Source organism: Apium graveolens, chromosome 1 (genome assembly GCF_009905375.1).
Source record: "Apium graveolens cultivar Ventura chromosome 1, ASM990537v1, whole genome shotgun sequence".
Lineage (NCBI taxonomy): Eukaryota > Viridiplantae > Streptophyta > Magnoliopsida > Apiales > Apiaceae > Apium > Apium graveolens.
This window is the reverse complement of record NC_133647.1, coordinates 131,149,022-131,160,837: the sequence shown is the minus strand read 5'-3', so window position 1 is coordinate 131,160,837 and position 11,816 is coordinate 131,149,022. Positions and strand designations below refer to the sequence as shown.

At 31.7% G+C, this 11,816-nt stretch overlaps 1 protein-coding gene across 1 annotated transcript; it reads right to left on the bottom strand.

Annotated features, from left to right (window-relative positions):
- Positions 1 to 3,952: 3,952 nt before the first annotated feature.
- Positions 3,953 to 10,583, bottom strand: LOC141667008 (putative sphingolipid transporter spinster homolog 2). The gene is made up of 16 exons (XM_074473295.1): positions 10,430 to 10,583; positions 9,880 to 10,011; positions 9,424 to 9,525; positions 9,154 to 9,258; positions 8,972 to 9,047; positions 8,702 to 8,776; positions 8,266 to 8,368; positions 8,129 to 8,194; positions 7,753 to 7,801; positions 7,527 to 7,624; positions 7,352 to 7,428; positions 7,043 to 7,156; positions 5,703 to 5,822; positions 5,368 to 5,496; positions 4,606 to 4,684; positions 3,953 to 4,278 (listed from the first exon to the last, which is right to left on the bottom strand). The coding sequence occupies exons 1-16, from the start codon at positions 10,489 to 10,491 to the stop codon at positions 4,145 to 4,147; spliced, it is 1,521 nt and encodes a 506-aa protein (XP_074329396.1). The 5' UTR covers positions 10,492 to 10,583; the 3' UTR covers positions 3,953 to 4,144.
- Between the last annotated feature and the right edge of the window lie 1,233 nt (positions 10,584 to 11,816).

Here is an 11,816-nt window from a genome sequence, read left to right as displayed (position 1 = left end):
GTTAGGAAGGAGTTTTTGGAAGAGTTTCGGGTTGTAAAAACATAAAAATGGTTGAATTCGGACGATTCCCGGCTTTATAAAATAATTTTAGAATTATTCAGAAAATAAGTAATAAATTTATAAATCATTATAAAATCATATAACACTCCATAAATTACCAGAACAATACCTTAATTATCTATATTTTATTCTGGACATACTAAAATTAACATACTCACATTTTATTATATACAAACATCCAAATATTATTATAAATCATCAGATAATTCACCAAAATTCATATAATATTCACATAATAATCATACATTGATACAAATAATTATACGATATTTCCCGGATGTTACATTTTCTAACTCCGTTATTTTCGAAAAAAATTAATTCATTAAAATATGATTTTTTATTATTTTAGAAATTAAATAAAAACAGGAGGCCCCCTGCCGCATTGTTTCATTGGGGCAGCTTGCCGGAGGTACCTGCCACAATGAAATAATGCGGGGCACCGGTGGGTTGTAGACCAAAACCCTATATATATACATATATATATATATATATGTATGTAGCATTTAGGTCCACAACCCCGGGTGGTTGTAGTAACCACTGGGTGCCCAGCATTGTTTCATTGCAGCAGACCTCCAGCAATGAAACATTGAGGGAGGTATCTACCACAATGAAATAATGCGGTAGAATTCCTGTTTTTATTTAATTTCTAAAATAACAAAAAATCATATTTTAATGAATTAATTTTTTTCGATAATAACGGAGTTAGAAAATATATAATTAATTTTAACAATCATTTGTTCTATATTTTCTAATTTTATTACTACTTCCCATTTATTATCAATTGTATAATGAGTTAAAAATTTAAAATAAATTACATATATAATCGGAAAAATAATTAAAATATTAGTTTTAATGAAAAAAAAACCTAATATAGTAACTGAAATGTATGAATTGAGTATTGCAAGTATGATTGTTTATTGATCGAAAGGTGTCGTCTACTCTAAAACTTTTTTGAGTAAATTGTAATCAAACTATTTTAATTTAAATTTTAGATATGTTAAAATTATGTATAATAACACATTTGTACTCCTTAATGAAATTATGATGAATTAAATATTTTTTTATAAACAATTTTTAATTTTAAAAAAATATGAGGACAAAATAATAATAAAAATTCATCCCGCAATGCGTCATTGCGGGAGGTGTTCAGCCCAGCCCCAACATATATAAAATATTGTGGCGAGTGGTTAAAGAGCCACCTACATCAATGTTTTATTGCACTAGCCGCAATGAAACAATGTTGTAGGTGGCATAGAGTATATTTTTTATTTGTTACGAAAAAATGTTTAGCATTCCCGGGGTTGATATATTAAAAATAGAATATATTAAAAATTGATAAATAAAAAAACATAAAACTCACAATATTAAAAAAACATAAAACTCATAATATTCCCTTATAATAAAAATTCGAAAATACTATTTCGAACAAATAATAAAAAATACATTTTCACTCAAAAAATTTAAATTCAATATTAAATTTAAATATTTTAGTTTAAAATATTAATTCAAAAATATCAAAATATAAGTTCGAAAAAATATTTAAAAATTCATTTTTAACAAAAAAAAAATTAGAAAAAATAAAGCGGGAAAGAACCGTTACATTTAATACAGCGTCCTCCAACATTGTTTCATTGCGGTTTCATTGCACTAGCCGCAATGAAACAATGTTGTAGGGGGTATTTTTTTTATTTCTTACGAAAAAATGTTTAGCATTCTGGGAGCTGAGTTGTTTTATATTTTTTTATAGCTAAAGAAAAATCGATAAAATTTCATTTTTTTTTAGTTTTCCACATTTTCAATTTTTAGCATTATATTCGTTTAATATAAATTAAAAATTGATAAATTAAATTGGACAAGTACAAGAAAAAAAACATAAAACTCACAATATTAAAAAACATAAAACTCATAATATTCCCTTATAATAAAAATTCGAAAATACTATTTCGAACAAATAATAAAAAATATATTTTCACTCAAAAAATTTAAATTCAATATTTAATTTAAATATTTTAATTTAAAATATTAATTCAAAAATATCAAAATATAAGTTCGAAAAAATATTTAAAAATTCATTTTTAACAAAAAATATAAATTAGAAAAAATAAAGCGGGCAAGAACCGTTATATTTAAAACAGCGTCCTCCAGCAATATTTCATTGCACTAGTCGCAATAAAACAATGATGTAGTTGGCAGATGGTATTTTTTTTATTTGATACGAAAAAATGTTTAGCATTCCGGGGCTGAGTTGTTTTATATTATTTTTATAGCTAACGAAAAATCGATAAAGTTCCATTTTTTTTAGTTTTCCATATTTTCAATTTTTAGGATTATATTCGTATACTATAAATTAAAAATTGATAAATTAAATTGGACAAGTACAAGAAAAAAAAATTAAAAAAAAACTCACAATACTATAAAAAACATAAAACTTACAATATTTCGTTATAATAAAAATTCGAAAATACTATTTCGAACAAATAATTAAAATATACTTTTTCACTCAAAAATTTTAATTTTAATATTAAATTTAAATATTAATTTAAAAATATCAAAATATAAGTTCGAAAAAACATTTAAAACTTTATTTTTAACAAATATAGATAAATTATAAAAAATAAAGCGGGCAAACAGTGTACTCCGGCAATGTCAATAGGGGTTGCCGCAATGTCTGGTTGCTAGAAACAGATGGGGTTGTGGAAGGGCACCCGGCATATATAAATAGTATTCATGGCTTTTTAATACTTTAGAAGATTATTCATCTCAAATTCGTACAGGTGATGTATATGGTATAGATAAATAGTATTCATGGCTTTTTAATACTTTAGAAGATTATTCATCTCAGCACAGGTGATATAAAAATTCGGGAACAACATCGGAAAGACATTATACATACATTTGAAATTACTAGCAAATGTACTAAGATGTGACTCTTTGAACACGTAAAATTTCGATTTCAAAACATAAGTTGAGTTGCCAAATTTATCATCAAAGACTCTTAACCGTGGGTTGGAGGTGCACGAGGAGGACCAAAAAAACCAGGCAGTCCGGGGATGGAAGAAAGGGGCGGGTTGGATCTGGGAAGGCCTGGAAGAGAGGAGGGTATAGGGCTCAATGATCCTGGTAAAAGAGGCGTAGGAATTGTGGGCAAAGAAAGTGGTGGAAATGAAGGTGCTAGGGTTGGTAATATTGGGAAATTTGGTATCTTAGGAAAAGATGGCTGAGGACGCCCTGTCGTCGTCTCAACTCTTGAAAATGCCAGAACCATGAAAATCATCGAAAGTATGAACATTTTCGAAGGCGTCATTATAGCTAGCTACAAACTGATCAAAGAGGCACAGCTAGGTGCATGTAGTTTATTTTGGTTGTGTAGTAAGTGCATTGTTATGTTTCTTGTTTATATAGAATTACAATGTATGAAGTCTCTGAATGTGGGCTGATGTTAGCCCAAGGAGTGTTGCTTTAATGAACTAAAATAACAAGCTTTTCAACTTGTTATACTCTTTAACTGATGAAATATTCTCGCCTAGTCGCCCATACTTTTCAGAAGGAAGAACAATGCGCCAGCCGCTAAATGTACAATTTGCTTCTTCTTTTTTTTTGTGTTTTGCGGGTGGTTGGTGTTTGAAGCACATAAACGTTTTCGAGATGTTCTATCTAATTTAGTCAATTGCAAATATCTGATAAACGACAGTTCCATTAGGAAATGTAGTTCTAAGCTTCACTATTGGCCTTGCCATAACCGAATTAGCATGAATCATGTGTTAGATTTTCATGGCAGACCGTATAAAAAATCAAGTTTATCATACGATCCTTTGGAATTGTAATTCCACCGCCCATCTTTGGATGTTATACGATTTACCATTATGCATTAAACAACCATATTCTCTACAGCTTCTGTAAGCTTCACAAATTTATAACCTTCTGGATGTATTTGCCCTGTGAGTTATATTTCAGTTACCAAGTGCTACATGTTTAAATTCTATACCTTAAGAACATGAGGTAATGAGACATCCGTAACATTAAACCATTATGTACATTCATACTATGATATGAACATCTCAGGACGTGGAAATTACATTTGGAACTATAGCTCTGCCATAGATTCTGTTGTTTCTATTGTATCTTCTTTAAGCAAGGGAATGCTGCTTGAAGCGCCACTTCCATTGACTGAATGCTCGCTGTCTTCGTTAAATCTGTCAACGCTAGGGAGGAATATTCCTGCCAAAGTTATGAAAGATCAAATAAATAATTTGCCGAGAGTATTTCTGATTTGATGAAACATGGAAGCCTGAATAGAGAGTTGTTTTTCGGTAAAATTTCTTTTCTTATTGACAAATTGATATGGTGAGTTACATCAACATCTCTGATTTTTTAATTTATACATCTATCTACAAAAAATATAATTTTGCAAACACAACTCTAATACAAAAAGTCTAAAACTTTTGATAACAATACAAGGAAAATGTGTATGTATAGCTTCGGACTAAAGAACCCTTTAATTTGATTAAGAACAGAAGAAAAATTAATACACACACATTTTATTACCTATGAACCAAATTGCAGATGCCAAAAAGAAAATTGATGTTAGGATCAGAGCAGTTTTTCTCCAATCATTGAGATAATCCTGCAGTATGTCATAATTAGATATTTCTACGAATACAAAATTATGAGCATTTGAGGAGCCAAAACTCTGACATGCAACTTCTATGTTGGTTCTATTACCAGAATGTTTTCGTCACCTAAAATGTGATCAGCCTCTAACAAATACCATAGGATGGATTAAAAAAGAAGGCTTTTATTTTTGAAAAAAAAAAGATAGCTTAAAACTGAAAATCTTGTTCTTGCAAGGAATCATAAAGATGCTTCATTACAGAACATTCTAGTCTATCAGCGAGACTGGACATATAGGTCAAAAAAATAACAAAATTTTAGGGGGGGGGGGGTTGAATAATGACACATTCAAGAGATCTTGTAATGGGAAACTAGGTAAAGCTAAATGTTTTTCTTTACACTCGGTACATCTTATAGGTAAAAAACAATTGTTTAATAGTAGAAAGAATCTCAAATAATAACAGACACTACTATAAATGCAACTTTAGAACATACATAAACTAAACATAGAGCTTAAAATACTCGCATAACAAATAAGAGAAAATGTAGCATGAGAAATCCATAGTAATTCAAAAGCTACTGTGGAACCAGTCACTACACTTTGTTACTAAGAAACATGGATCTATAAGCAATAAGTAAAGATAAATGAGAAAACTGTGTATTCAGGGAATAGCTACACCAATAAGAATTGCGAACCTGGACTACGCCAACGAGGGGAGAAGAAGGCACGTCCCCAAATATGTGAATCGAGACGGTAGATATGGCCATAGATAATGGTCGTATACTTGGTTTAACAGTATGTAGACACACATAGTTTACAGGACCCTGCAATTGGAAATTACTGTGTTAGTCAGAAAAAAACATTACTTTGCAAGTCAATTTCTAAAAATTGGCTTTCAGATCTTATGCTGACCAATGGGTCTGCTATCAAAGAATAATTAAGTTGCTATCATTTAGCATGCCCAGATAAACTTTAGCTCAATATAAAAAGAAAAATCTTAAACAGCAAATTGTCACTTGTAAGAATGTACCTGTGTAGCAAATACTAGAAGTTCCCCGATTGCAAAAAAAGCAAGAAAGCCATACAAGCTTTTAAAACAGAAGGCTGAGAAACAAAATATTGCCCCAAAAAATGTTGCCACAGAAAGAAGCTGCAGAAATGAAAACAATTTGAAGATCCTGAAGAAGATTATACTTGATGAATTATAAACCATTTGAATGAAGCATACGAAGCCAATTGGCAGAGGATACGCTTTTCTATTTTATGTCAATTTAACAATTATCAAATGCACTATTACTATGTAATTGTAACCATCTCCTCTTGCTAATTTACGACAAGATAATTAGACAAAAATAAAAAATATGGAACCTTAGAAATGCTTTTACAAACAGGTTTATCACACAAAAGACTGTTCATCACCTATGCCACCCAGCCTCTTTGTTTTTCCCCAAGTGCCCTTGTTGTACACTCAAAACTCAGACACAGACATGGATATGACATTTTTGGGACAAAAACACAGTTACAAAACATTGCTGAGTTCAACATTCGGACATGTTTCAGTGAAATTCAATCCATTTCAGAGTTCAGGCACTTAACAACCTAGTCCAGGAAAGATAGTTCATCACAGTAATATGTATGTGGCCCCGTGTCTATACGATTAGATGGAGACTGATTCGGGAAATCAACAAAAAACTCTCTTTCCTACTCCCTCCGTTTTTAAATAATAGTCGCTTTCACTTTTTACACGCACATCTCTACATGTTATTTTTCAAGTTTTCTTTTTTTGAATAAAAACATAAATGTTATATTTTTATTCAGAAAAGGGAAATCTTAAAAATATATATGTAGAAGCACAATTTTTTTACACATCAAATTACGTGTGTGTAAAAAAAAAAGGAAAAGCGCTTTTATTTAGAAACAGTGCGAGTATTTAAATTTTATAAAGTCAAATACAATATAACTTAGTGCAGACTTCCCATATATCAAAAGATTTTCAAATAAAATTCCATGTTTTGTCATTTAGCTTAAAATTGAAATACTGACCAGACATAATTACTTTTAATACGGGTAATAAATTCCCGAGTGGTGGTACACTCTTACAGCCAAGTTACTTGTGCCAGGTAACTGTATACTCTGAGGTGGATTACTTCGCGTCTGCAATGCGCACTTTTACATGTTTGACAGCAAACCTTGTTTTTTGGGTTAAATGACAGCAAGCCTTGTAAGCTATTTTGAAAACAAAATAAGCTAGATGGTATCTGTTTCACCTTTTTCTCAATTACAATAGGAAACTGATATGATAGTGTCCTCTGCGACTACATCTGTTTATTAAAGTAATCCCATAAGATAGCTACAAAAGCAAGTGCTTACCTTAAATGCATTGGATATTGTGGCAGTCATAAGATCCAGGACAAAACCTCCAGCTAGCGTTCCAACTATGCCACATACAATGGTGACTCCTCCGAAAACTATATCAGCGTTGTTCTAAGAAAAAAACAAATAGTAAGAGATAATAGTAGTCACCACTTTTTACCCATTTCACTTCGAAGATATTAGCCCAGGGGGATTACACAGCAAGATTAAGATGAAGAGAAAGCTCTTTCTGTATGTCTTTCCTAAATTTAAAATAAATAATGTCTTCTTTAGAATTTGTGTATCTGTTGTTTGTAAAGAACTCACCATATGATAGATGTTATACCCAGCCTTTGGACCCCAATATGAATATGCCCCTATGACAAAATTGTAAGCTATGTAACCTGAAAGAAAAAACATCCAACAGAAATTAACAGAAAAAGATTCAATGATATTAAAACTTATTATATAAAAAAACTTAAAGAAACATCATTGTAAGTACCTAGAACATTGATAACATAAACCTTGTCGGCCAAAAGCACTTTCATATCTTTCAAAAATCTCGAAAACTGAGCCATAATTGCATTTTCATCTTCTGAACTGCGATAAAACAAAAGCAAACAAATTAAAACCTGCATACTCTACAAAACCATGTGTTTGCAGTTATAACGCATCCTAGAAATGGTGAAATAAGAAGTTAAGTAGTAGCAGGAGAACAGGAGCCTCACCTTGAAGGTTTATAATTGTCGCTCAGAAAAGGTGAGCCATTTGGATTACCTGATAATAATCACAAACTAATTTTAGTGAACCACTAACAAATACTGTAATAGATGACAACGTATAAAATGATGAGATTACTTAGACATGCTTGCCACTAATTAACTTTTGTCAATCAATCAGAAATAGATAGAGCATTTAAACAATTAGAGCAAACACGTTACATCATTTTTTTTATTTTAGAACAATGGCAGCTATTAAACACTTCCAAGTTAATCTGTGACTTATGGATAATGTAATAAAAAACAGGAATTGCACTACAATTTGTACCATATACGGTATACCATATGACCCATATATAGCTTTTTAGCAAATATGAAATAATACCTTTAACTTTAGAGGCATCATTCTCCATGGATCCAAACGCATTACTTAAGCCAGAAGTTGAGAAGCCTGTTTCCACGGACTGCTTAAAAGAATTTCAAGTATAAGACAAATGCAGAGTAATCCTAACAAAAATGTACCTTTCATCTGCAATGGTTTCATCACAAAACCTAAAATAGCAAAGGGAAGCATTAGAAGCGCCTCCCCCCAAAATGCAAAACGCCAACTCATATAAGTTCCAACCTATAAAACAAACAAATCAAAGAATACTATTTAGCCATCTCCTAATAAGTTTTTAGATCCATAGCTGAAAGATTATAGTTGATCTGGCTAAAACAGTTCCAGACAACACAGACATTGTACTAAAATCAGACTATTTAATGACATAGACATTGATGTGAGTTCAATTATAAAGTTCGTACACAGCAATCGTATTATACAATATTCAGATGAAAATTACAAGCAAAAATTTGTACATACCACACCACCATAACCATAAACAAGTGCGATACCAGATGGTACGCACATGTAGAAAATTCCAAGCCATGAAAATTACAAGCAAAAATTTGTACGTACCACACCACCATAAACATAACCAAATGCAATACCAGATGGTATGCACATGTAGAAAATTCCAAGCCACGCCGTTTTCTGATACATATTTCATTAAATATGATTAGACACACGGGAAGAAACTACTATTTCAAAAACTAAGTTCCTTCTTTTTTGACGATTTAGAAAACTGCTTTTAGATAATACTAATAGAAGGAAGAAATATAAAATGCTCTAAGAATTTTGATATAACATATATGAAATTCATCCTAGTAGCATGGAAGTAATAAGAACCTGATCCACTGGGGCATGATCGTCAATAAATGGAGCGGCAAGACTTATAAAAGAAGCCTCGCCAACACCCACTAGCCTGAAAAAACACTTAAATAGACAATGAACAGTGTGACAAATGATTTATTACATTGTAAAAATTAGCTCTAACCCCCCACATAAGTGTTTTTTCACACTGTTCTTACATGCGGCAGACAGCAATCGACCAGAAATTGAATGATATGCCACAGCCGACAACAGCAATAGTCCAGACTGTCAGCCCAACCCCAATCAGCCTAAATGGATTAACCCTGTAAAATACATGTTCATATAACCATAACCATGTATTAGCGTCACAAATTATACCTCTGATGTGCTATAAACAGTTAAACATTGCCTTTTTACTCTTTTTGATTACTATTATATTAGAATTGAAGCATGAATGTTTTCTTGCTACCTGTACATTAGATAAGTACCTGTGCGCCAAGGATGCAAATATTGGGGATGCTAGAAGAAGCCCAACCATGAAAGCCGATGATATAATACCATCCTCAAAGTTGTTCAAGTTAAAATCACCTCTGCACATGTTATAAGGGTTAAATTAACTGAACTGAAGTTTTTCACAATAATTACCAAAAGCTATTAGCATTGATAGTTCTATGAAAAGTGTTTATATCAACAATAGAATGCTAGATATTTTTCCTGATTTATATAATTATATAATCTTCTCAACTGTGTTGATAACAGCTACAAACACAAACATTATCGTGGATCGCCATGAGCTCAGTTACATAGCCGATAACATAGTGAACAATTAATGTGATGATTCTCATCTAACGCAAGCAATCTACATGCAACAGACAGTAACACGCTGTCACAAGAACCTTAATGCTAAGCATATAAACGCAAACCGAAGCCTAAAAACAACTCACTGAATTCCACTACCAGATGAACAAGCCCCACCAGTTTCGCAAATCCTTTGATTCCCATTCACTCCATTACTAGCAATTGCTCCACGATCAACGTAGTTTATCAAATTAATCACACAAAATATCACAAGTAACCTGCAGACGCACCACTAATTATCATTCCATAATACAAACTACATATTTCTCGAAATACATTAACATTTTCAACTGCATACAAGATCACTTCATTGTTCAAAATAAACACACACTTCACCTCAAAAATCAAAACAAGATCATGGTATTCTTCAAAACATTCTAATTTTCAACTAAATTACTCTAACCAAATTTGTCAATACAAATATAATCACTTAAATAACTTCCAAAAACACATTAAATTCCATGACCCAACAACAATTTAGTGACATATTCATCAAAATCTTTACCCAAATCAACCAAAGACTCAAACTTTTTATGACCCATATCAGAAAAACAATCAAATATTTACCACGCTTACATTTCCATTCAAGAATTGAATAATTAGAAACAAATATGTATATGTGTATGTATATGTTACCTTTTAGGAGTAAACCAAGAAGGGTTAGAAGAAGGTGGTAGAGGAATTGAAGTTGTGGCCATGAGTGTGTGTGTTCAGGCGCAACTACCAAAGACTTTGTTTCTTCTAAGACTTGCTTGCTTTTGTATGTAAAGATTTATTTATGAGTTTTCGACTTGATGGGTTAAAAGAAAGAATCAGATCTTCTGGTTTGTTTTCAATCAAAGTATAATTATTTATTAAAATTAAACTTACTATATTGATTTAAATATGAATAATTATAGAATTTATGATATAATAAATATATATTTTATAATAAATAACTAATTTAATCTTAATAATATATTAAATATAATTTAATATTCTAATACATCCGAATTTTATTTCGATTTAATTCCCGATTTTCAATTAATCCCAAATCGGTAACTCGATCGATTTTCCCCCATTCCCGATTTCTACAACATAGTTTTTATATTAAGTTTTTCTTTGAAATTTTGTAGTCGATCACTAGAACAGGAGAATATGCAAAAGTTTAGCTCATGAACATTCCTAGTCCGGCTAGATTTTTGGCCAGGCAAAAAAATTCAAGGCAATGTGGCAAAAAAATAAAGTTTAAGGCAACATATCCGAATGGGTTCTAGATTCCTTGAGAAGTAAAGTACACGTCAAAGATGCACAAAAAGTCCGGGTCCGAATATCGGACCCGGCCTGATCCGATCGAAATTCGGTCAAAATCGGCTCGGTCAAAACCCGTCCCGACCCTGACCTGAGCTTAGGGCCTTGATGGGCCCTATATTTTTAAGCAAAATCCGGTCCGGTTAAAAGCATGGGTTTCGGCTCGGTCCGGTTTTTGGACCGACCCAATTAAAAACTCGAAAAATTTCGGTTAAAATCTGATTATTCTAATTTTTTTATATATATATTTATGAATTTACATTTACCATAAATATAAATAATACTTTAAATACATATATATTTACATATTCGTGATTAATAATATTATTGATATAATTTGTTGCAGAAATAATGAAAGAAGATATAGTAAGTACACTATATATATTTGGATAACATTTGATAAAACATATGATTCTATAAACATGTTTATTTTTTGCCGAACTAATACATCTATACGATGATATATTTGTTAACATATGTAGTCTTCGGAATCTCTAATAAAACTCGATCCAATTTAAATTATAAAAAAGCCCGGTCCGATCCGATCTGGCACGAAAAAAGCCCGGTTAGGCCCGTCTCAAGGCCTCAAACGAGCTCTGACATTTTCGGAAAACCCGGCCCGGTCAAAGTCAAAGTCCGAAAAGCCCTATTCGGTCAAAGTTCGGGTTTTTTCAGGCGCGGTCAAAACACGGCCCCGGGGGGCTTTTGTGCATCTCTAGTACACACAAAACAA